The 26,922-nt window shown below is 42.0% G+C and overlaps 1 protein-coding gene across 1 annotated transcript in view; it reads left to right on the top strand.

Moving 5' to 3' along the window:
* MYO3B (myosin IIIB) overlaps positions 1–26,922 on the top strand; it is a 386,538-nt gene that overhangs the window by 275,854 nt on the left and 83,762 nt on the right. Inside the window, exons 27-28 of the mRNA XM_045820463.1 lie at positions 2,020–2,121; positions 6,545–6,626. Of these exons, the coding sequence (XP_045676419.1) occupies positions 2,020–2,121; positions 6,545–6,626 (184 nt within the window). The remainder of the gene's footprint in view (positions 1–2,019; positions 2,122–6,544; positions 6,627–26,922) is intronic.

Genomic DNA, 26,922 nt, shown 5'->3' with positions numbered 1-26,922 from the left:
ACCTCTGCCTTTTAGAGCTGCTCTGAGGGTGGAATGAGTTGATTTTTTGTAAAGGGCTTAGGAAAAAGCATGGAGCCTAATAATTCATATATTTGTGTTTGTTAAATTAAAATAGTGGATATTTCCCTAGCTCCTGATCTTAATGAATTCTTCTCTTCCCTCCCTCTGCCACCCTACCCCTCCACCAAATCAAGCCAAATGTATATGCCTGATCTTTCCCTTCTCTCTTATTTCAGTCCTTACTGTCTGTTACCTCCCCCTCCTCAGATTCGTTCCCCGTGGCTATCATAGCAAACTACCCTTAACTTTGTAGCTTAAAACAACAGAAATCTATTCCCTCACAGTTCAGGAGGCTAGAATTCCAAAATCAGGTGTCAGTAATGTTGATTTTTGCTAAAGGCTCTGAGAGAATTCTTTCCATTAGTGCGCTCCTGGCTTCTGGTGGTTCCCCGCAATGCATGCCATCCCTCGGCTTGCAGACCAGTCGCTGCACTCTCGGCTTCCTTTGTCTCAATCTCCCTGTGTCTCTCTGTGTCTTCACATGGAGTTCTTATAAAAACACTAATCCTTGGATTTCTGACCCATCTGAATCCAGTATGATTTCATCTTAAATTAATTACATCTGCAAAGACCCACTAAGGTCACTTTCTGAGTTTCCAGATAGACATGAATTTTGAGGGAACACTAGTCTACCCAATTTACCACCTGAAAAGTTTCAGGGTGCTTTCACATCTGTTAGCTCTTTTTATTCTTACTTTCTGTGTTAGAATGCAAGTTCTATGAGCGTAGGTAAGAACCATGCCTCTTTACGGGTAATCTGAAGCAGCTGGTGTTACTCAATGTGGGAATGTTTCCTGGACCACCTTAAAGGAATGGAAAGAGTGTCACCAGGCTAGGTATGGAAAGGTTATGCCAAAATTAGGAGAGTCACCCAGAAGGAGTATGAGGGGCAGGATGAAAAAAAATCTCATTTGAGGAAATAAAGGAGAGAGTTCATAGATCTCAAGTATTCTGATATGGTATCTCTAGAAGGAGCAACAGCCAGAGGCAAAAGGAAGATACAGGACAAGGGAGAACAAAATCTAGATCTCAGGTCAGGGAGAAAGGAGATGGGACAGAGTTCAAGTTGACCACCTTGGGGCAGACCCTGAAGACCTCCTCTGTGGGAAGATAGGGCCCTGCTGCCAGTATGGTTTCTTCTAAAGCCAACAGTCTCAACTGCAAAGAACCTTCCCTCTCTAGATAAATACCCAAGGTAGTCTGAGATGTTGGAACATCCTCATCCCACTTGACCTTGAGGGTCATGGAGAATGGAAGAAGAGATGTAACAGCTCAGGTAAACCCTTCTGCATTTTCCCACTCAAGCTATCAGGTGTTCTGGCAGAGAAATATTTAGGTGTTCTCAATGCGAACTAAGCTTACTAGATAATGAAAATCTGCCATTGTGATAGTCCTCAACTGAGTATAGTGTGTGGCCTGTCTTTTCTGTGACAGTGTAACTGCTTGCCAACCCACAATGGTCTGTGAACAGGGCTGCAAGAGGAAAGGGAGGGGCACAGCATGCCTGAGAGGCAGAGATGTGGAGAGGAGGAGGAGCCCTTACTCCTCTTTTACTGCCCTGGTGGTAGCAACTGAAGAGGCAGTGGGAAAGCCACCAGCTGTGGAACTCATGGTGCACTCATGACCTCTGTTTGTCACCCAGCTATCTGACCAGTGGGATCAATGAGACAGAAAGGTTCCCAAATTACTCAATATCACCAAGCTAGGAGGGAGTCCAGCCAGTATAGTTATTAATTCTCTTGTCCCTACCATTATGTCCCTACCATCTCTTGTTCTAACCATACTGTATTAAATCTTAAAAATAAGCACCAAATCTGTTGAGACTCATCGTCCTAGAGCCTCAAACCGTAAGACAAATAGATGTGGGTTTCCCTCGCCAGGTTGTGTCACCCAGATTGGTATTTCATGTCCGTGTGGGAGCACAGCATTAAGGAGTTTCTCCTGTGTTTCATTCCACAGGGTGCCCTTCAGACCAAAGCAGTGATCCACAGCTTGTTGTCACAGGAGGCTCCAGGGGAAGTACCCAAGTTCAAGACTGCCGTGAGCCCAGTGACCACAAAGGTGAGGTCATTAGAAGTTTGGGATGGGTGTCCTATATTTGAGGACATTCCAGAGAAGGTTCCAGAACTGGAAATGATCACCTGATATGGACCTTCTGTCTGCCAATCTTTTTTCTATAGGAAACAGCTGGTTAAATTCAGAGGCAGCCTTGCAGGGGGCCATGAAAGGTGATTTCATGGAAGTGGAGAGAGTAGGCAGAGATAAGCTAGCTCCTCTGAACCTTCTCCCTCTGCTCACTTACCTATTCGCTGGGGAAACTCGTCTAGTTGTGGCTCTCCTTACCGGCTGCCTCCCTTCAACTTGTCCTTTCTGAACACGCCTGACATGTTTCTATCTGATTTACCTTGAGATTTATGAAAGTTTAGCTTTTCAGGCAGACCCTTCTATGATCCTGACATTGTACTTAGATACATAGACCTTAAACTGATTGAGAACATTCATGGGGTAGAGAGGACTGCAGACAAGATACTAAAACTTGGGTTTCTGGTCTAAGTCCTTCATTAATTAACATCAGTGTAAAATGAGAGAATTGGACAAAATCATTAGTTTTCAAACATTTAAAAAATATTGAGTTTGCCACCAAGTTCGTAAGAGGGCTCTAGTAGTGTTTAGTTGTTTTTAACTTCATTCAAAACAATTTTGTTGGATTATATTACAGCAGCTGTCATATCAGCATGCATTTAAAAAATGTATCAAAATTGGTAAATTTTTATATAGCCATTCTAATACTGAAGATGGAAGAAAATTTGCAACATTTTCAGCATATTATGCCTTATTATTTCAAGAAAGGTAAAAACTGAAATGCAAAGAAAGATCTATGTGGTGTATGGAGAAGGTGCTGTGACTGATCAAATATGTCAAAAGTGGTTTGTGAAGTTTCATACTAGAGATTTCTCACTGGTCTACCCAACCACATAGTTAGGTAGACCAGTTGAAGTTGGTAGCGATCAAGTCAAGACATTAGCTGAGAACAGTCAACGTTCTACTATGCAGGAGATAGCCGACATACTGAAAATAGCCAAATCAATAAAGTTATTGGTCAATGAAACATGTGTCTTTTATTTTGCAGAAGAAATTCAATGGACTTTTTGGCCAACCCAATAACTGGAATCTCCCCTTTTGGCACTTTGAAGGTCCCTGGACTTCTGCTTGAAGAAGCAGCTATGATTTATTAAATATGACCTTTAATGCTAATGCTAGCATTTCATGAAAAGTGAGGATAAATTGCTGTGGCTGGATTTTACGGCAACAGCTTATCTGGCAGTCCCAGCAATAAGGCTTCTGGGCACTTCCAGCTCCTTTGCAATCTGTCTCCAAGCCTATGTTTTAAGGAAATACAGAACTGGAGCTTTCCCAGGGGACAAGGTTAGGAAGCAGGAAGAAAAGAGAAGGGGAACCCAGGGAGCAGCAGTGTTTCTCGAAATTGAGGGGACTTGGAGTTTTGTAAAGACTTTAAACCTGAATGTTTTCAGATGGGGTGGACATTACAAACCCCACCACTCCGTGCTCTTTTCCTGACACCACACACATTTCTGTCACCTGGGTGGCCCTGAAGGCATGTGAGTTTACAACACCTGCTATGTTGTTTTCTTTCTTTTTCTTTCTCCCGTGGTAGTCAAATGCTTTCTCATCTTATTTCAAAATAGTCCAATAAAGAATTGGCTCGGTCTTCCTGGGAAGATGAATGGGAACCCTCTGTCTGGAGAAGCCTCAAGTTTGGCATTTTGTGAAGGTTCCTGCTATTTAAGTTCATCGTTTAATTTTCCCAGCCATGTCACTTGTCTAATTCCTCTAACCTCACCTCTTCAAGTTAAGATGAGTCACCCTATTTGACTTTTCTGGGTTTTCCCATATCGCCATTTCTCCAGTCTCCTCATCCAACCATCTGCCAGAGAGATGCCAGGGCACTCCAGCTGTCACCAGGACACACTTCAGAGTATTTGACAAGTTTGACAACCTTCTTAGTTTTTACTTATTTATTTTAACCTTTTTTAAAATTGAAGCACAATTGGCATATAATATTATATTAAGTTTCAGGTATACAACATAATGACTACTTCTTTTTATTTAACTTTATCTCTTTACTCCGATCCAAATCCTTCTCCCTGCTGTTCCAGCAGAGCTGGGGGATAGAGGAACAGACTTCATCTAAGCTTTATTAAGAATATTCTGTAAGTTTCTGTTTGGTTTTTATACTTCAAATAACTCTTAAAATCAATATTTTGATGACTGAAGTGTAAATGAATAAGAAACAGGAAGTAAGGTTTTCTTTCAATTACATGAACAGAAATTCTGTGCATTTTTTATCAGAAACCTGGGCAAAGTCACCAGGGGCATTTGCTAAGCTCCAAGTAAAAGTGTTGATGCCTCCTCTCTTTCTGGTTGTGGACTTGACACCTTCCTAGGGGAAGTCCCAAACCTGAGGGGCTTGGTGGTCTTTCCTGGTTTTGCTTTTGCCTCTTCCTGTCTGCATTGCTATTAAGCTCCTGTTGCTCCTTTTCATCCTGAAGATCTCAAGATAGGTGCCCACAAAGCACACAAAAGCAATCCTGGCTTTTCACACAGCTGGGACCATTTGGGCTTTGATCCATGATGGTAGGTCTTGGAGCGGCTGAATTGGGCCAGAGAACAAGGTTGAAAATTGTGTCAATTTTCCTTCTTAATAAAAAAACAAAGGTATTTGTGTTCCAGATGTGGACTTCTCCTTTTTCTTTTTATGTGAGTTCTTTGTTTTACGTTGCCTATCACATATTTCAAGTAAGCTTAGGCCAAACAATGTTTTAGACTCTCCAGGAGGGAGGAACCTGCCTGACCCTCTAACTGGAGGAGTTCCTCAATCAAGAGAAGGCAGCAGAAAGGGGAAGAGAAGGAATCAGTTAAGGAAATTCTAAAAGGTTGTGGCTATTCATCTTGACTTATGCTTTTTTCCCTTTTTAAAATATTGTTTCCCTCTTTGTCATAATGTTTGTGTAATAATAATAATAATGTAATGTTACATTTAAGTTCTTTTCTCTTTATCTTTTTGGTGTTTATAGTGCTAATAACAATAATACAGGTGGTCTTATCTACCACCAATAGTTCAAAGAATTACATTTCTTCCACACAAGAAATATCTATGTCTAAGAAATCAACTTAGTGATGTAGAATCAGAACCTACTCTTCATAGAATAGATAGCACAAAAACAGTTGATTTCCATATTTCTTTTTGTATATCATTATACCATAAACTTTTTATATTTTGTGCATTTCCCACAAATATATGTCACGATTGGTATATTTATAGATCATCGTCATTAGTTATATTTTGGCTCAAATGTTTCTAGATTATCTAAAATAAGGATTGAAAATAGGAGCCGAGTCTCTTTCTTACCCCATTTGATTGCTAGTGACCACATGCAACTATGGTTCTCAGCTCTGGCCACACATTAAAGTTATTTGGGGAGCTTTTAAAAATTGGTGCCAATCCCACCCCAGGTCAGTTTTGGAGTGCCTGGGGATAGGCTCAGGCATATTTAAAATCCTTCTGACAGTTCTAATGAACAGAAAATGTTAAGATTCACTGGTCTGGAGTGATGTCTCCAAAACTTCTACATGGATCCCTTCACCTTGAGGACTTGTTAAAAACACGAATTGCCAGCCCTCATCCCAGGATTTTCTGATGAACTAGGCCTGGGGCAGGCCCACAAATTTGTGTTTCTACCAAGTTTCTAGGTGATGTTGATGTTTTTTGGGATGTGTTCTCGAGGAGTCAGATGATGTGGGGTCAGCACTTTGAGGACCGCTGATGTGAAGCTTGTGTTAAAAAGGAATTTGAAGGTGAAGGAAAGTTTACTGGAAGAGGGTCATGATGCCAGGGTCACAGGAAGGACAAATTTTACTTGTCACCCATACTCTTGAGAAACTCATCAGTGAACTGTCCTTAATAACAGTGTAGAAATGGATTATTCCCCATTTGCAGTTCTTCATGACCACGGTGTGACAGTCCATTCCTTGACCTGCGATGCCCCTCAGCAGGCAGCCCTGCCCAGCCCAGCCAGACGGGAAGCTGGTCTCCTAACTCTGTCTAGCACAGGGCTATTGCAGCACCTGCATGCTGCTGCTGTTGCCATTTACCTCACTTGGGGGCCTCTGATCTCTGTGCACTATTGCCAGACAGAGGCAACGAGTTTTCTTATAAGCACGAGTTATTATCCAATTTGCTGGCTGGGACCTAGCACTGAGTGAGGCCTGCCATCACAGAACAAGTCAGCTTTGATGATGTGTCCTGAATAAAGGCTGCAGAAAGTCAGCGCAGCACGAGGGTGGGAGTGAGGTGGCGCAGAGAGCGCAGACGGGAACTGCATCTAACGCTGCCTTGTTCTCAATGTATGCTTAGATCTCTACATTTTTGTTTGTTTCCTCTCAGGTCTGAGGGGCTTTGCAGATCATAAAAGCAGTCCACATGCTGAATCCAACAGTGGTCATGCAGAGACTTCAAGCTCTCCTTCTGTCACTGAGAAAAATCGGTGAGTCTCTTCTATAAAATTTCCCAGTCTCACACTCAGGGGAACCAGAAGTATTTCCTATCAGATTCTCCCATGCTAGAGGTCCTTACCGTGTGGGCAAGTCTTTACTCTACAGAGTAATCTGAACACCATGCTGCTTTTGTGTTCTCTTCATGGAAAAACCTGTATGTGGCTTCATTAGGTTAGAGCGATGGTTCTCAGCTGGGTACAGTTTTGCCCCTCTCCCCCTGGACTTCAGCACTGTCTGGAGACATTTTTGGTTGTCACAACTTTAGGGGGAGGAGTTGTGCTAATGGAATCTAGTGGGTAAAAACCAGGGATGCTGCTACATGTCCTCCAATACAGAGGACAGCCTCCCACAGCAAAGAACTGGCTAGCCCGAAATGACATTAGTCCTGACTTTGAAAAACCTTGGGTTTAAGCTGAAGCAAAAAAGAAGTATCATTTCCTGGCTACCCATGTATTTTAGTTAAATATACTTCAAGGTGATGTGCCCCAGAGGATCAAACCCCCAACCTAGGCATGTGCCAGTGACCTTTCAGTTGGTGGGATGATGCCCAACCTACTGAGCCACAGGGCCAGTTCCGCCTCTTCCCACATTTACTGTCAGACTTCCTCAGACCAGTGTCCAGGTCAGTTGCCTCACTAACCCCACCCTTTCTTAATCCTGAAATCTGATCTGTGTCCCCACATCCCTAAAAACTGTCCTTGGGAAGCTTAGTTCTGTCACTAGAGCCTCATCTTCATCAAAATCAGCCAGCACGCTGGGCCATGCTTTCCCTGAACCCCACTCTTCTACAGGTGTCTGCGGTTCTGCTGTCTTCAGGTTCTTCCTCCAGGACGTCCTTGGTCTCCAGTCCTCCTCCTTTCTCTTCCACCCACCATTGAAATGCAAGCAGTTCTCAAGTCCTTGACTCTTCTCTCTCTACTTTCCACCCGGATGACATCTTCTCCCATGAGTGTATTCTGGTGTCAATTCTTAGCTCTGTGAGCATGATTCTCAGGTCTCTGCTCTGAGCCCCACACTTTAACGTCCAATGCCTACTGACCACGTATTCCTGTTTGCATCCCAGGGCCTCACGGAAAAGCCCTCTGCAAAGCGCCTCCTTCACCTGACCTTGCCACGTCTGCGAGTGCACAGACACTTTCTTGTGTTCTGGCCTTCAAACCCGGCAGTCATTTTTGATCTCTGCCTCTCACTTAATACCACCCTCAGTTATTTTCTTAGCGTCCTTCCTTGGTCCAGGCCTGCCATTATCTCTTCTTTCCCTCTGTTCTCTCCTCTTTACAGACCAGCTTTCATTTCTGACACCTGATCAATTGCCCTAAAGCATATTCTGACTTTTCAAAGAACTTTAATGGCTTCCCATTTTAGACCAAAAGAGGTCCAGACTTCTCAGTCTGCTATAGCAAGCCCCTCCCTATCTTGCTCCAATCTGTCCTCCGGACTCACCACCTGTAGGAATGTATATGCACCCTCTCTGCTATGGCTCCCTGTGGCCAGACTTTATATTGTTCTACCAGTGCACCCACCTCTGTTTTCTCAGCCCATTCCTTTTGGTTCAACTCTTGTATCAGCTGAATAAACAAGCTACTTGGTGATGAATTGGTTTACATCTGGCACCAGCTCCTTGTGATACTGTGGGGGGTAACAGTTCACAGACTGGGTCCTCAGACCATTCCTTGGTTAGTCACGCTCTGCAGTCTTTGCGTTTCCCCTGGCAGTGTGCTGACTGTGTGCCGGCAGGTCAGCTCCCCGGGGGCAAGGGCCGAGTCTCGCTCCTTCCCGTCTGCGGTGCATGCACTGAGTTTATCAAGCTGACTTCCAAGGTCACTCTTTCGGAACTCAGATTTTCCCCTTCTTTCTTTTTTATTTTTTAATTTCCATTTACATTCAATGTTGTATTAGTTTCAGGTGTATAGCATAGTGGTTAGACAATCATATACTTTTTCAAAGTGTTCCGCCTGATGTTTCCAGTCCCCACCTGGCACCATATGTAGGTATTACCATATTATTGACTGTATTGCTTATGCTGTACTTTACATCTTCATGATTGTTCTGTAACTACCAGTCCATACTTCTCAATCCCTTCCCCTTTCACTTAGTCCCCCAACCCCAATCCTCTGTGACAACCATCTCAGAACTTAAATTTTTATGAGAGACATGTTCTTTATTCTCAATTTTGGGTGGTGGCAGCAACAACAAGGTCCAGGGTAATTCATCAGATAGTGTGTCTGGACCTCCCCACCCCAGGGGCTGCTGCCCATTTTCCCCTCTGTGTCTGATGGTCACTTTAAGGCCCCATGGATCGACCCAGGATTGAAAGGAAGGACTTTGTGGAGTGGGGGCATGATGGGCATACTGAGAGCTGGGACATGCTAATGATGATGCTCACAGCAGCAAGTAATTGAGCCTCCACCCCAGACATTAAAGGATTCCTCAGAATAAGAGGTCTGAAGACAAAAAATTCCAGTGCCAGATCAGCCACAGGCTTCTTCATCCCTTTGCTCTGTTATTGCAGCACGTGAGTGCTGCTCCCACTTACAGTCACAAAGTGGCCGAGGCAATGCTGAGCATCACTTCCTCACATGGCAATACCTGAAGAAGGTAGGAAGAGGTGAATGGAAAGGGGGTTCTCCTCAGAAGTGGCTTTCTGTCAGAAAGGAATGCTTTCTCAGAAGTCCCCAGCATACTCCCCTCACATTTCATTGGCCAGAACTTTCAGAGAAGGCTCTGCAGGAGAGCTGCAAGGGAGTATGGGTAAGTGAGTGTGGGCAAGTGAGTGTGGGCATTTTCAGCTTCTTCAGGAGAAAGTAGGCAAAGAATAAAGATACTGGGAAGCAACCAACAAAGTGTGCCAGAAGATTCCTAGAGGGGTAGCAATAGGAGCAGATAGGTAGTAGGGAAAAATAAAAGGAAAGCAATATCAGAAGGGAGCATTCATAAGGAAGACCCAGACAGGACAAGAAATATTGCTGCGAACAAGAATGTTGAGGTCATCATTCAGATTCCCCCAACATTTATTGCAATGTCACGTCTTTTCCCACTGTCATCTCACATAATTCTCACACCAGCCTTTGGGGAGGAGTTAATGACTCCAAGTACTGGGGGTCACCCAGTGTCACAGAGAGAATAAATCACAGGTTGGAGGTTTCCGATATTCCGTCTCCAAAAAGAAGAACAACTAATATTTGCTATTCCTTAACAATCTCCTACATGCATTATTCTATTTAATCCTCATAACAACCCTATGGGAGAGATCCATGTTTTATAATTTCTGACATTTAGAGATGACAAGTAACTTGCCAATGTTGCTTAAAGTGACAGAGTAAGGATTTGAACACAGGCCTTCTGACTGCGGAGCCCAAACTTTTAACCAGTACATTCCAATGTCCCTCTGGGTTTCAGGCTCCAAATACTTAAGCCAGAGCTTTTTTAGCTCTCTCTCTGTTCTCTCTAACTTTTATTACAGCAAATCTTAAATCACAACCAGCTAAAGAACAAATCTGATTGGCATAAAACTATCTCCCTGTGATTGGTGCAGAATTCCAGCACTGAACCTTGGGCAAAAGCCTATGGCCTCGTTGGAAAGGGGCTCCCATCTGTGCAAGGTGGAGCGGGGTTCACTTGGTGAGGGAGAAGGCAACCTCAGGCTGCAAGAAGTCAGTGGACGGAGTGGCACTTCTCTGCTCGGCTTCCTCCAGGAGCCTGTACAGTGTATGACAGAATGGAAACGCTCTTTTCTGTCACAGGGGCTTTGTTCCCAGGATGGTAATCCTCCATTTTAATGCTGATAAGTACAATAGGAAGGATTATGCCCTTTAATTTAATTTGGCCTGCATATGCCACAGCTCTCGCAAAGCTTTTATATGGCATTCTTTAGCTTAGCTAGCCTGTTGTCCTGTAAAAAGAAGCCCCTATGAGGGACACAGGAGATTGATAATGCTGGTGCAGATGTTTTTACCCGGCAGCTTGTAACACCCCCGCCCCAGCCTGCTTAGAAGCTGCCTCGTTGTGGGCCACTTCAATAAGTGTTTAGACTCAGAGCGATGGGGACCTTCGTGACTCAGGCAGCGTGAGGGGAGCTGGCACCTCACAAGAGGGGAGAGCGAACACATATTTCTCCTGTGTGTCATCCTTGCAGCTCTGGGGCTTGGAGCCAATTGGGCTGACCTCAGAATGGATGAGCCAGAGGAATAGCCTCCCCTCAGGGCCGACTGTGGGCCAGATTTTCATGTGGGCTGTGCAGTACAGATTGCCACACATCTTGACAAATACTCTGCCTGGGGGGTCACTGCAGAACTATGTGGCAGTGCTAAGAAGATTAAACAAAATTTTTCTTTTATATCAGTATCAGGAGGATGTTTCCTCACCCACCCTTTAATTCCCATGCTAATTTTTTCCTCCCACTTTCACTCCCTCCAGCAAATTCCCTACTCTGTGGCCAAGCTAGTGCACTAAAGCATTCACAGAGGACCCCAGTGGCACCAGAGGGCAGAAGGAGCCCCGACAGGGCTGGCGGCCTGTTGCTATAAAGTGCTGAGGATGTGGTAGAGGAAGTGCTCTGTGTTATTTTCTCCAGGTATAAAGCGGGTGAGCTTTGGTGACAGACCTGAGTTTAAATCTTGATCAACTACTTGCAAATTAGGAGACTTTGGCAAGTTCCTTTATCTTTCTGAACTTTAGTATCCTAGGCTGCAAAAAGGAAATGACTGTGAGGATGAGAGATGATCCCAGCTCTCCACACAAAATGAATGCTCACTAAGGGATGATGGTGAGCTGCTGTGGGTCTTAGTGAGAGAAGTAGCCACAGCAATAGTAGAATTTCTAACAGTTAAAAGGTTTCTGTAAAGCCAACCTGAAATGAAGGGTCAAGACCCTTCTGACTTAGTTCTAGAGCTGTAGACAAAAATAAACATTGAAGATTCCAGCACTTCAGGCATTTTGAACAATGCTCACACTCCAAATTTTTACTTTTTTGTGTTCCTGGCACTTATCTCAGAGATAAATCTGAGGTTGACTTTGAACCCAAGACTCACCCTTGCCAATATGGCCAGGATTCCACAGGCACGCCCTCAAATGACAACTTTCAGAGCTTACTTGATTGTCCGTGCCTTCTTCGAGTTTCTAGACTTTAAAAATATTAATTGGTCACATTTATTTTCAAAACCTTTTTGAAGCCAGAAACTTTATCACCAGCTGAAAGGAGCTTCAAGGAAAAATCTGTTTTGAGTTATATTTTTCCTTGTGGATTTGCTTATGGCTGTACATAAATATTTATCTGAACTATTTCAACAAACTTTAAATCATCAGTGATCCTTATGCAAAGGACCCTTTTAGAAGGACTGAGGATGTCAGGAATGTCAGCAATCAGTGTTCTCTTCATGGGACCGGATTCCAGGGACCAGAGGCCTCTTTCAAAATATCTGGAACTGCTTGGTGGTTTTCAACATGTCTTTTGTTTTCCTGTTTCTATATATCTGTTCATGCTGTTCCTTGTGAACAGAATACTCTTGCCAGTTCTTCCTTTACCTGTTGATACTTTACACATCCTACAAGGCCTCACCTATATGGTGCCTTCTGCAGGGCCTTGAAGCAGACTAGAGCCAGGAGAAGAGCCTCCTAGGTGGGAGAAATAGAGTGGGCCACTGCACAAGGCAGGATATGCAGGCGGGGGCGGGGGTGGGGTGGGTACAGACTCTGGAAAGGCGAGGTGTCCAGCGGGGTGAAACCTGAGGGTGGGATGTGGCAGTGGCGTGATGCAGGGACTGAGGCGGCCGGGAGCCAGAATATGAGAGGCCTTAAAAGCAGCACAAAATGTTTGGCCCTTATCATATAAGCCAAAAGTTGCACACCTGCAGTCACTGCATAGAATGCAGTCTGCAGACTTTTTATTTTGCTTGGCCTGCACAATGTTTTTGAAAATTTTAATTAGTTTCTGCCATATAAAAATAGAAAGATTTCCTATAATCATATTTCTGATGGCTCTTGAAAAATTGGAGTAATTAGCAACAATCTGCCGGAACTAAGTAGAGGCTGTTTTCCATTGACGCCAACTCACTAGTCTGCTTACTTCATGGCCTGGCCCTTCCATCATCTGAGTTTGATTCCTACCTACCATTCAGGTAGAGGGAACAGTTTAGGCTACAGACTCTGAAGCCAAATTGCTTCTCTTTTAGGCCCAGGTTCTGTATCCAATTAACTCAATGACCTTGGGCAAGTTAAGCATATTTCTAATAATGGTACCTACCTTGTATGTCTATTATGAGAATAAACCATAGAACATTTTTAGAAGACTACCTAGCATGTAGTAAGTGCACAAAAATGTTAGCTGTTATTACTGTATAATCCATGGGGTAATAAACTCCAGGGCTGAAATGATCTGTCACTCATTTTATATGACTTACCAAATCTAGAATCTTTGGCCACAATAAACATAAAATAAAAGTAATTGATGAATTGATGAATGAATATGCACTCCTTGAATTTTTATTTTTGTTGGGTCCAAAGCTAAATTTAACTACTTTGTTCCCAAAAAATGCTTTCTATTTATCTTGAGTTTGATCTGAGCATAATTAATTTTTTACAAAGTAGGAAGCTAGCTTTATCAAAAAGCCAACAGCGCTAGCAAAATAAATGAAGGGAAATTTTATTAACACTGTGTCACTTTTCTGTAATGGATTTACCTTCCTACCTCAAAAATAAACCCCAAGTTTAGGAAGGTGCTTAATTATGTTTTGTTTGTTTTTTAAGAAACTCAGTTATTGGCAGACAGCTGTCTGTGGTTAATATCTTAATTTAATGGTCAGTTGCTCTGAACCAGCATGTAGTGAACCTAATCATAAGTGATATGAGAATACATGTTTGGCTTGGTACCCTGACCACCCATCCTACATGAGATTCACACTTCAAGGCAGTGTTTTTGTACCTGGTACATCTCCAAAAACAAGTTGCATAGTTTGGTATGAGAAGCAACTTCTGGTATGTCCAACATATTCATACATAGCTGAGGCTGTGACACCACCCCACCTGTGGATATGAACTCTTGTGCTTATGTCCATCTATCCCTCAGCACATTGGCATCGGAAATGATGGCATGCGCTGTACGAAGTTGACCGGCAAGGTTGGACTCACATTGTGTCTGGAAAACTTGCACATTCACAGAGCACTTGGGTCCAACAGCATTTCATTTTATTTAGATCAGCATCCTCTAAAACCTCAATGATATATTCAAGAGTCTAGAAAGTTGCTCTTTAACTTTGTATTTTAAATGTCAAGTGGCTCTCTTCTTTTTTATTAAAAAAAAAGTAATACCTCTACTTTTTCTAAAGAAATCTCAATCTCTCTTTAGCTCTCTCCCTTTCCTTCTGCCTTTCTTTTCTCCTCTTCTTTTCTCATTTCTGTTCCTCCTCATCCTTGTTGTCATTGTCCTCCTCCTTCCCCCTCCACCTCCTCCCCCCTCCTTCCCCCTCCTACTACTACTACTACTTCTCCTTCTTCTTCTTCTTTTTCTTCTTCTTCTTCTCTCTCTCTCTCTCCTTCCACAATCAATACCTACATCTCTTAAAGTTCTGGTTTATAAGCTAAAGGACAATTTCAACTAATGACAAAATCTGGCAAATTCTTCTGATCACTTCACCACCCCTTGTTCCCTTCCTACATGGCCCATTTTGTGGGTGTAGGAAATTCTAAAAATTCAGCACATCTCTGACATCTACTTTGTCACATCCTCATCAAAGCTTTGCTATGTTCAGACTCAGAGTGAATTTTTGACCAAAATACATTTGCATACTGAGGCTATTTTGAAAGAAGAAACTTGAGAAAAGAAAACTTACTCAAGTTGGAAACAATATTTGCGTAAAAATGAATTCTGTATAAAAGTATTTCATTGTGACACTTAAAAAAAAACAAGAGTATAATCCTACAGGTTGAAAAAAAATAAACTTTGTACATTTCAACAGACATTAACTTTATTTCATATTCTTCATTGGGTTAGAAGGGAAAACATATTAGCATTTCAGTTCCAAGAGTGTTGTGTGAATGAAAGGGCTCTTGGCTCCTACCTGTAGGATGCAGATATGCCAACATACTTCCCATTAGCATTGCCCCAGTCACTTTAAATTAAGAAGGAACCTGAGCAAGTGTTTGCCACAGACACTGTTGACAGTAGTCACGCCGCACTCTCTCTCTCTGTGCATCTCAGTAACTTCTCAGACTTGTCTCCTTGATGAGTAGACAAAACAGGAGGAGGGATGAAGTTTTTCTTTTCATCTGAATGGTGTGGGTCAGGTCGGGAAACAGAGAGGAATAGAGAGCTCTGGTGAAACAGAGCTCTGGCGACTGCTGTGATTGGGAAATTAGATAATAAACAGTCCCTGATACCAGGATTCTAATGGCCTAAGATCAACAGTCTGGAGACGCAGGCAGGAGTGGCCTTCCGAGCTCTGGCACAGACCCTCCCCGGAGAGCGCTTCGTGTCAACAAGAGCAGCCAGCACTCCTGGCTGGCTCCCAGCACTCAGACTGGGGCTATCATTTTTGTTTGCTTTGCAAATATCTTAATGGGAAGTGGTTCAACACCACCTATGGGTTAATCTGAGGGGTTCTGCTTGGCAGCTGTTAGCTCTGAGAACCACATGGCCGCTTTCTGGTGGAGGGAGTCAGGCTGACTGTTAACTACCCAGTGCCAGGTTGAGGCATCTTCTCTGCTTATTGGATTTACTGGCTGGCAGGAGGCACCTCGTTGTCTTTTATTTTTAGTTTGTTCCTCTGGGAGGGAAGAGATATTATTCTCAGATCCAACTGTGCTTTGCCTTAGTTTCACTGGCATACTGCATACATACTTCTTTCCCCTAACCTCGTTCTCAGGAAATCTAAAATTTGGTATTAAAAGCTGCGGTGCAGTGGTGCTGTGGTGTGGTGGTGTGGTGGCGCTGCGGCGGCGGAGGCGGTGCTAGTGTAGCAGGAAGAAGGATCTGGTCTGTTAGCCTGCAGGGAGGGTAAGGCTGCAGCCCTGTCCTCACCCGGGATCTATGGAATCAGACACTGAACTTCTTAAACAACCTCTGCTGTACTGTTCACTTAGTTTTCTCCTCTCTTCCTGAGTTTGGCTTTTACTTGTCTTGACCCACGGGGATGATTCCCTGGGTAACTTGGCCAAAGCACGTCTTTCTGGGTCTCTGTCAGCTGACACTGGCACAAATGAGCTCTTTCTTTATGTTTTCCTCGCTGGATTTCAGGCAGGGCTGGCCAGTTTCCACCAACCAGGTTGGGGAAGTTCCTAGAGTGATGACAGACTTGTAGACAGTTCCAACTGCCCCATTTGTAAAAATGAAAAAAAGTTCAGATGACTCTTTAGATCTTGGAAAAAATGTCCAGCCCCCTTAAGGAACAGTTTGGCCTTCTTTCTAAGACCTTACAGTTTCCTGAGGGTTTCCACACCTATTTATAGGGTTGTGTGGTGGTCCAGAGCAGGGGCCTGGAGTCCACTAGACCTGCGACTGCTAAGGGTGAGATCTTGATGGCCTACTTATTTTCTCAGAGCCCTCATTTCCTCATCTTTAAATGGAAGAAGAAATGGCCCAACATCTCCCTGACCAGGTCATGAATGTTAAAAGAGTTAACGTACACAAAGCGTGTGACACCCCATCTGACACACAACAGCACTCCTGTCTAGTGGCGGTAGGGAGAGGTATTGTTGTTATCTCTGAGGAACCCACCTTTCTTTATGTCGTCCTTAGTATTATACCTTTCCCCTGAAGTACTCATTTTGAAGTCTGTTACTCCCAAATCTTTAAAATTAAGCCAGTGCCAAACTGAGTCAGAGTAAAAAGTGATAATAAAAAACAGTATATGGAATAAAATAAGAATTCATGAACCACATTGATAGAAAGAAAGAGATTGAGTGTGGGAGAGAGAGCTAAAGAAAGAAGAGGAAAAAAAGAAAAGAGAAAGGGAGGGAGGCGAGGAGGGAGAAACAGAGTAAGCTTTTCACTGCAATAGAATGTCAAGTAATAAATACAGAAGAAATAATAAAAAAATTACCATTTGGCAGCTACCAAAGTAATCGTTGTTTCAGGCAAGAATCATCAATGGATGCTAAAACTGGTGTGCAAGTTTAAGTTGTAACAGCTATTTTCATGGTCTCAGAGTAAGTCTCCATAAGATACTCATTAATTACAAAAGGATGATGGGGAAACCTGGCAGAAACCCCCTTACCCCCAAGTGATGAAAGTCAGGACCACCAGTAATCGGACAAATTGACAGCACGTGCCTTCTGATGGGGCGCACCGAGAAGAATACAACACCACTTCTGTGGGTTTTTTGCCAAATGTGTGTAACCTGAATTTAATCATGAGGAAGCAGCAGGCAGACCAAACAGAGAGACCTCTTCCAACATGACTGACCTGTAGGCCTCACAGTGGAACACGGAAGAAGACTGAGGGACCGTTCCCGGTGAAAGGAGACTCAAGGAACTTGACAGTGGAATTCAGGGCATGATCCAGGATTTTTTTTTGCTATAAAGACATCATGGGCACAATTGGCAAAATCTGAATACAAGCTATACATTGCATAATAGTATTATATTAATATTAACTTTGTGATTTTGATTATTATAGACAAAAAATACCCTTGCTCTTAAGAAACACACACTGAAGTATTTAGGGATAAGGGAGTATGATATGAAGTGCAACTGACAATCAAATAGTTCAGAAAAAAACTATATGCGTGTAGGTATAGATATCAGTATACACATAATGAGAGAGAGAGAGGAAATGAAGTAAAGGTGTATATTGCTAATATTTGGAGAATCTGCAAAGAAATATACAAAATTCCCTATACTATTCTTGCATCTTTTCTACAAATCTGAAATTAATTAAAAATAAAAAGTTAAAATTAAAAAACAAGTTAGTGCTACTTCCTCCCTTTAGCCAGGGCAGTTCATAAGCCACTTTCTCTTCAGAGCCTGACGCTCGTCCCACTGCACCTTAGTGTCTGCCCACGTCGGTGTCCCACTGCGTGGTGTCTGCCCTGCAGCTCCTCCATGGTGACGTTGCTGATTAGTCTCCACCCACAATCTGGTTTAGACTTTTTCACTCCATTTTTTTGAAGTTCCCTAAAATGTTCCTCCCTCCCCTCACACCCCCACCTCACCTGTCTTAGGGCCTCATCATTTGGTGCACGCTCATCGCACACCTCAGGGTAGAGCTCCTTGCTCCTTTTCCCCCGACCTGAGTGCCGCTTTGAGAATTAGTACAGGAAGAAAGCTCTTTGGGGGGGTGACAAGAGCACTGTGCAAGGAATGTGGGTGTTAGACCTTTCTCTTCCCCTCTGCCTCACTTGGACAAGTCACATCACCCCTTCTCCCCCTGGACTCAGTTTCCCCACTTACAGCATGAAAAAGATGTATTAAATGGTCCCTGAGGTTTCCTTTGCCTCCACAGATCTATGCCATGGCCTAATTCAGTCTTTAAAATGCTACAACTATGAGTTAGTTACAAGTAACTCAACTCACAAATTACCCTGTGACCCCACCCAGAGGAGAGACGATTTACAGAAAGGACTACTTTATACACCAGCCATTATCATTGTCCCTTCTCTCAAGCCTAAAGTTTCCAAATTCAGGGATTTGTCTTTTAAAAGTACAAAGTTATAACCAATAAGTACAACACCTTCCTTAGTGTGTGTTTTATTTCAAAATTCTGACTGTGCATACTTTTTAAAATTTAATCCTTTAGAAATCCTATTGTCTTATGTTTTTATTTTGTTCTGCCTGAAAGAACAAATGTAATCCTTGGCAAGAATTTATATTTTTATTTTGCTGATGAAGGGACTGAGGTACTTGATTTGTCCAAGTTGAGGTTGCCACATTTAGCAAATGAAAATGCAGGATACCCACTTAAACTTGGATTTTATATAAACAACACATTTTTTTTTCAGTTTAAGCATGTCCCAAGAAGTATTTGAAAAAACTGTATACTAAAAAATTATGCATTGTGTACCTGGAATTCAAATTTAACTGAGTGGCCTCTATTTTATCTGGCAATTCTAGCCCAAGTTCTTTGGAACTAATACATCATGAATATGTATTTGTATGTCATGAGTATGTATCATGAAGTGTGTTGCTAAACCTTTACCAAGTGTTTACAATAGTCCTCCGACCTCTATGTGCCATAACATATAATTGTTTACCCTCTAAGAGCTTTAGGTTAAAAACATATTCAATACATCAATTTCTATTTCCTTATTATGGACTTCCCACGGATTCACCTTCTGTAGCCACTCAGTCTAAAACTACAGACTCTGCCTCCAGCACTTCCTGTACCCCTTCCCTGCTTAAATTTTCTTCTTTGGTAGTTACTTCCATTTTTATTGATGTTTTCATTTTTATTTATTTCTTAATTTATGATCTGCCTCATCTAGAATGTAGGATCTTAATACCATCCCTATGCTACATCCCCAATAACAGTAGGAGACAAGTTGAAGGTGCTCAACAGGTGTTTGTGGGATGAATGAACGATGCCTGTGAGGCTCTGAGGACCTTGTATCGTGCATGTAATTTACATCATTGTTATAATCATACAGAACCTCAGAAGGCCTGCCACCAAATTAGAGCCGTGAGAGTAGGACAGGTGAGCATACTTTTCATATTAGTCCACAGACACAAGGTAAGCAAAAGGTCAGCAGGCCGTGGGTCAAGGGGTACGTGCAGATACAGCTGGGCTTAATTTAATCTGCCTCCTGCAAGTTTCTGGAACTAAACATTAGTCTCCCAGGTGTCATTCCTTAAGCTCCAAATGCAATTGTGTGATGACTATCTGGAAGAGTCCAGTAATGAAACAGCACTGGATGCTGACAGCATCGACTTCATGTCCACCAGATCTGGGTTTGTATCTTAGTGTGACCTGGACAGGTTACATAGCTCACACTGCCTGTGAAATGGGCGCCCTGGAGGAACTGATGCTGCTAGCACTGAGGTAAGGATTAGCAAGACAATCCATTCAAGTCCTCAGTGTAGTAAACCACTGTTCAGCCATTCTGGCTGTGCTGTGGCCCTCAGCCCATGACCACGCGTTAGTTCAGGTGATGGTGCTCACTCCTGCGTCTTAAATCTATCACTGGGCCTGAGGCTGGGATTTCTCCAGCCACTTTGCCATCAAAGAACTGGAGTAGGTTTTACAGTCGGGTGTCCTTTTGTTCAACAAAGCAAGCAGTCTCAGCAGAAGGAAGAAAAGTCTTCTGCCTTCCCTAGACTACATAGTGACAGCTGCCTGCACAAAAGTGGTGAAGTAGGAAAAGAATGAGAATGCAAGAGGTGGCAAATTAAGGCTGAACGGGCTCACGGTTAGGGAAAAGCAATGAGGCAAACATATTACATTTAAAGGGCTCAGTGGGATTTGGAAAATAGCATAAGTACATAAACCTAAGTAGTGCTAACATAGAGCAGTGGCATTATGAAACATTTATCAGCCTTTTTAAGTCCTTTTGATGAATTTGTCCTCAAGACATATTCTAAAACTTAAAATAATTATGTCTCTAAGAGCAAAAACAAAATCGATATATATAAGTATTTTAAGTATAGCATGCGTGTTCCACTCATTCAGCAATGATACTTATCGGGGGTATGATGTAGGGTGTGCATTCAAAATCCCTATAAAAGTTACCAAACCTAATGAGAAAAAATAATAGAAAAGCTGTGATCATGCTTTCTAGTTTCCTTTTTTCTACAAAAGTGGTAATTTTATTTTGCAGTATTATTATTTGTTTTCACTTTTCCTATGCTCTTTGTATTTCCTTCACATCATATATTAAAGACCAGGAATAATGTTTTCCCCCCTTGGAAATCAAGAAATACCAATTAAAATAATAATGAGGTACTTTTTTTTCCCCCAAGAGGTAAGCAAAATTAAAGAGACTGATACTAGTCAGCATTGGTGACATGATGGGAAATGGGCCCTTTCATAATTTTGTGGATATGTGTTTTGTTTCATTTTGTTTTTTCTTTATAAAGAAAAATTTGATGATGTAATTCAAAAGACTTAAGCAAAAAAAAAAACTTGTTCACCTTTGACCTAATAGCCTTACATTAAGATTTATTCTAGGGAAATAACTGGACAAGTACTCATAACTACATGCACAGAATATTTAATGATCCATTATTTATAATGTGGTAAAACTATAAACACCTTAAATATCCAAAAATAAGGTACTAGTTAAACCACTTATGATAATCACCTACTGAAATACTACACAGCCATAAATACGGCATACATGCATACTTGCATATGTGTACATTAAACACAAATATATGGGAAGATACTCATAATTACAAAAGGTACATTAAAATAGTAAATATATTATAAGCCATTGTTTTAAAATGTATATTATGTGCGTAGAAAAGCATCTGACAAAGCATACACCAAGGCACTAACCGTAATTATATCTGGGTGTGGAGGTGATCCCCGATTTTTATTTTCTTCTCTTGAATATCTGTAATGCATAGAGTACATCAGTGAATATATATCATTTTTTAATCAGAAAAAAAGTATTTTTAATCCAAAAAAGGAAAAAAGTGAAACATTTTGCATCAGTTCTTTTAAAGAATGTTGATTAGTGACAGGTGACTATTCAGACCATGTGGGAATTTGGAGCACTTTCACCAACTAAAATATAAAGAAGAAGAGACAAAACTGATGAACGCACCAACAGATGTCTGCCACTGCTCTAGTGTCTCGAAAGCCAAGTGGTACTTGCTCTTCTTTGCTCTCTCTCCCTTGACCAAACTCCATTAAAGGTCACCTGCACACACTTTTAATTGGTCGGGTGACATGAAACAAGTCAGTTCCAGAACCAACTGTTTAGTGTATTTATGCCCAACAGTTTATGCAAATACACATGGGAGCCTCCAACTCTGCCCAGAGTAGAAGAGGTGGCCAGGGTGGGTTTGGAGCAGGAAAGACTCTTCAGAGAACCTGATACCTAAGTTAAATGGTGAGGATGTGATGGTCCTGTGAGCAGGAAAGGAGATGGCATCCCAGGCAGAAGTGTGAAAGTATGAAGACCTAAAGAGATTTAGTGGGTGTTTGGCAAATGCTTATTTGTTGTGGTGGTGGTAGTATACAGAACACAAAACAGCACTTTAGAAACCCTAGCTTTCCAGTCTTTGTAATAAAAGATGCACTAACTTAGACATTTTGGGAGACTTTGAACTTAACACAGTAATTTGTGTCCTTAAAACATTTTATTACCTTACAATCCTCTGTGCCTCCAGTGCTATTTAAATAAACATAAAAACATGAACTGACACGTAGCTGATGCAAACCAGAGAAGAGCAGATCCATAGTGACAACGTGGAGAGATTCAAATGTATTGTTCCACATTTATACCTGCACCCCTTAGAATGTTCACATTCCGTCTAAGAACTAAATAAGAACACTCAAGTTGCCGATCGGGGTTCAACCTGTGGCCAGTTCATATGGACATCCTGTGAGCACTGGTTAGCTCTGAGGTGGGCAAGGAATGTTTCACCAGGGCAGTGTCCCCTTCTCTGATGTCGTGCCTTAAATGTCTTAATCTACCTTCAGAACTTGAACTTACTGAAACCATTTCTGAAGATATTTATGTTTTCTATGATCTTTCACTGTAATAACCTCCATAAGGGAAGTCATATGACTTGCCTAAAACTTTACATCCTATTATGTTAAAAAGAAATCTTGGTCTGAGCATATCTTTTGCAGGGTGGATGGACCACTGCTTCTTGGGAACAAAAATTGACCTCTTACTAAAATCTCCATGTACGAAATACAAGAAGCAGGAATAAATTTGCTTGATTATGCTGATGAGCCTTCCTCCCAGGTCTGTCAAGTAAGACATGAGTATACAATGAGAACTACTTGCAAATCTAGAGACAGCAGGAAACTAAGAAAAATCAACCCACAATGAATTAGCTTCAACCTATCCTGCTTTGAAATTAGAATATGCTCTCAAGTGTGAATGACTAATGGGTTTCTCAGTTTGTTCAGAAACCATTTTAAATTATAATTGATCGAAGATAAGATCATCTTGCCAATTTTATCAAAGTTAATAAAAATCACACAAAGAAATTTAAATGAAGTTTAGAAAATGGAGAATCAGAAAATAACCAGACTGTCTCTACTCCCATCCAAGAAAAATGTTATTGACTCTAACCCTAAAGCAAAAAAGGCCAGTTAAAAGACCAGCTTCCTTTGTTCTAATTCTGATGTGTAATTCATTCTCCAGAGCATATCAACCAATTAGTGAGGGGGAAAGTGTAGTCCAGATTACACTACTTGCTGTAAAATCACACACTGGCATTCAATTTTCCAAATATGATTCTTTCAAGTTTAGTTAGTACAACTCAGCTCCCCCAAAAAGCATCACCCCTCAACAAACAGGCAAACTGCAATTTGGAGCCACAAAGCAGAGCGTCAGTCACCTAAACAGAGTGACTTCACCTAGTGCCGCCAGCCCAGCATGACAAAGCCAGCTGTCCTCATGGATCTTTGCTGCAGAGGAAGAAAGATGCTGGGGCATTCTCGGCAGCCGGGTACTCAGGAGCGCTGCAGCTCTCATTCTGCCTCTCACCCACTTGCACTGGGATCAAGGTTTCTGAAGAAGGAATTAGACACGAGTTTCATTTTGGGGTGTTTTCAAGGCAGATGTTCAGCAGAAGGGTTCTCTATGGTGGCTGAGAGTTTCTGTCACCCCTAGAACTCAGAGTTCAATGAACTGATGGCAGCGAACAGCCAGGCAGCCAGGCCCTGGAGGCAGTCTGCTTGAGACTCCAATCACAGCTTCTGAGAGGCTGGAAGAGCCCTAGACGTACGCAGCAAAGCTACATAGAGAAACGACCTCCTATTCATTACCCTTCAGTAACCCAATCTCTGCTTCTGCTGTTTGGCATGTGATTTCAAATGGAGGCTGAGGACAGTGTTACTTTTTTAAAATTTTCCTACAAATTCAAGACACTATCACATTTTTTAAATTATTTTTTTATTTTAATCATTGTTCAAATACAGTTTTCTCCTTTTTACTCCCAATCCAGTCCCCCCTCCCACAATTATCACATTTTTAAAATGAATAATTCTTTAACATCATTTAATACCAGTCCATAGTCAAATTTTCCCAGTTGTAGAGGTCAAGCCAACTATCCTGTAAAGTAGCTCACCTTCTAACATTTGTCTGCTCGATTCTTTGTGGTCTTAGGTTGCCCTCTGTACCCTGTGTTTTGGGTAAATGGCAAATTAGATTTAAAGTTTTGATTAGATTCAAGTTAAATGATTTTGACCTGAAGAAAAAATATAAATATCCTGGGAGATGTTGCAATCTTTATATTGCCTCACATCACAAGACAGCGTGGTCTGGACGTGAGTGGTGCTGAGGTTGGCACTGGATCAACGTGGTTGATCCAACGTGACCTCCTAACTCCTCCAAGGGGCACTTACCTGCTACTCCCCTTGTGACCTGAAGGAAGGAATGTGTATGGTGGTTTTTTGGCACCATATGAATATCCCATTCCCTGTCAACCATTTGTCTAAAGGTTTTATCAGCAATTGATAATCCTTGCCTGAGTCTGTAATTTCCCTTTGGGGTCTCCTTTTCTATATCAGCAGGTCTCATGCTGAACTCTTTACTAGTTATGACATGAAGAAGTCGTGAGCTTCTTGGTCCTAATTCCCTCTCCTGTAAAACCGGTGTTGGAGGTGTTCCATGAGCTGTCCGCAAATCCCAGCTTTGCCAGGTGCCTGGTGCCATGTAGGCGTGGGCTGCTTGTCATTATTGTGTTTTACTGTATTTTGGGTGTGACCCCTGCAGAGCGTTGTCCACTTACTGCCAGTCTCGTCCCCGAGGCAAATGACAACCTGCCTGATGAAATGGCTGAGGAGTTCAAGCAGTTACACTTTTGAAGAATATTGACGTATACCACTTTTTAAAAGCAAATTGGAAAATATTTCACACAAGCAGTGTCCAAATTGGTGTTTCCTAAGGCATGTTATAAAGAAGGCATGTTACAAGAACCAATGGACCCCTGACATGCTCCATGGGAGAAGGGTTCCATTGCTGAAATAACATCTGGGAAATGCTGCCCATTCTTTTCCTCTTCTGAGTTTTCACTGTATGTATTATTAAATTAAAAGTTCTGGAAAGCCTCTCAAGAAGAAACCTGCTTAACTTTGCTTAATCAACTATTTTCTCATCTATTTGCCTGTGGACACTACCCACCCCTCCTTCACCTTTTTAAAACCAAGTAACACATAGAAACATTACATTAATCTGCTTTAGATTTTTCCGAAGACTTGAACGAGGAGGGAGTCAAACTGATGAGCGGACCCCCAGCAGAGAGTTGGAAGGTGTCTGCCACTGGCCTTTTGATCCTGAGAAGCCATGCAAGCTAGAGGAGTTCCCAAGAGCTGCATTTATTTGTGGCAGCAGGAAAGGCAGAAACTGGAGTCTCCGTAGTGATTCAACAGGCAAACTCTCTTCCTTAGATTTTCTCTAATCTCACCAGGACTCCTAGAGGATGAGCCTGTTCTTGAGGTATCCCACAGCCATTGGGACTTACTGTATTTTGCCATGTATAATGCGCACTTTTTTGCCTAAATTCTTGAGAGAAAAATAAGGATGTGCATTACACATGGGTATAATGATTACACACCATGAGTGTAATAAAGGGGTATAATCCCATGTATAACACACACAAAAACATGGGCGAGCATTGCCCACAACAAAACACGGTACCTAGAATGACAGGAATGAGTCCCGCGGGCTGAGGCACAGAGGCGTAGAAGGTGTACTGGTTCAGAGGAAGAGCAGAGGATCAGGAGTTAGAAAAATAGGGGGTCAATGGGGGGGGCGAATATTTGCCTTGATTCCCAGGGAAATCCCTTACCCTCTCTGGACTTCAGTTTCTTCATCTATATAATAGGGATAATTAAAGTTCTTAGCTCAAATGGTTGTGAAACTCTCATTGGATATATAAAAGTATTTTCATATATGAAGTGCTATATAAATGCTAATTACTTTAATTTTAATGTTAAGGGTATACTAACTGATCTTCATGGCCCATATTTGGGGGTCCACTAGGCATTCTTGTATTCATTCAACTTGCCTAATGTTACTGAGCCACTTACAATGTACCAGTTGCTGATTAGGTGTGACATAGAGTATAAAATAAAGCAGATCTAGTCCCTGCCTTCATGGAGCTTACGTTCCATAGTGGGAGACATGCTGAACAAGTATCCACACAAATTAAGTATGTCATCATAGTCCCTTCTCCCCAGGTACTGATGTAATATTTTTAAAATGGGTTTATTGCTATAGTCTACTAAATAGATGCATTTTGAAGCTAATATCCATGAACTGTTCTCAGAAAATGAATTTGTCAGTATAAATAAACACTAAGATTATTAGTGTAGAACTAAAAGAGACCCAAGGAATAATTTATCTCAATCCCCTCATTTTATAGATGAAGAAAACTAGAGTCCAGAATGCTGTGGAAATTTATCGTCACGTTTTTGGATTGTGTGTGTGTGTGTGTGTGTGTGTGTGTGTGTGTGTGTGAGAGAGAGAGAGAGAGAGAGAGAGAGAATGAGAATTAGAGACCTAGAGGCTGGGGTTAGAGCCCAGCTTTTCCTGCCTCTAGTCAGCCGTCCGCTGACAAAATACAGTAAGATGCTAGGTTCCCCTGAAAGGAACTGTAGAAGCTGGCTTCTATTTGAACAGTGTGTTATGATTATCACACTTGATATAACATGTTCCAATTACAAGAAATTGGGGGTGAAACACAATGGATTTGTCCATACTTTGCTCCATGTAACAGTCATTTTGATAGATGTTAATAAGTTATCACTTTTTAAGGTTCTTGGTCAAATTAGTTTCGGGAGACTCTGCATTCCCCATCCCCTACCCTACTTTGGAAATCCATAGACACGTATTGTGACTGTAAAAGATCATGCCTGCATTAAGGAAACCTCTTAAACTCTATTCAACTCAGCATTTCCCAAACGTATCTGACTACAGAATCTATTTTGAATTATTTAACAACTAAAGTGATTAATGTGCTGGGTGGGTAGTGCATCCTTAGCATCAACTTGGTTGGCTTCTTGGTGAAGTTTGTAAAAGCCCAAGAGCGAATCACACAACTTTAGCAAGGGCAGTTTCATGGGTCTGAGGTGCTCAGGCTGACTGTGGATGTCTGAGCAACACCATGTTTTTTTAACCAAGGGCTCAACCGGAAACAGTGGGAGCTCAATTAAACAGCTCTCTTTTAAGTTTT

Source organism: Phyllostomus hastatus, unplaced genomic scaffold (assembly GCF_019186645.2).
Source record: "Phyllostomus hastatus isolate PE091 unplaced genomic scaffold, TTU_PhHast_1.1 phas_contig_1, whole genome shotgun sequence".
Lineage (NCBI taxonomy): Eukaryota > Metazoa > Chordata > Mammalia > Chiroptera > Phyllostomidae > Phyllostomus > Phyllostomus hastatus.
This window is presented reverse-complemented; position numbering and strand designations above follow the sequence as displayed.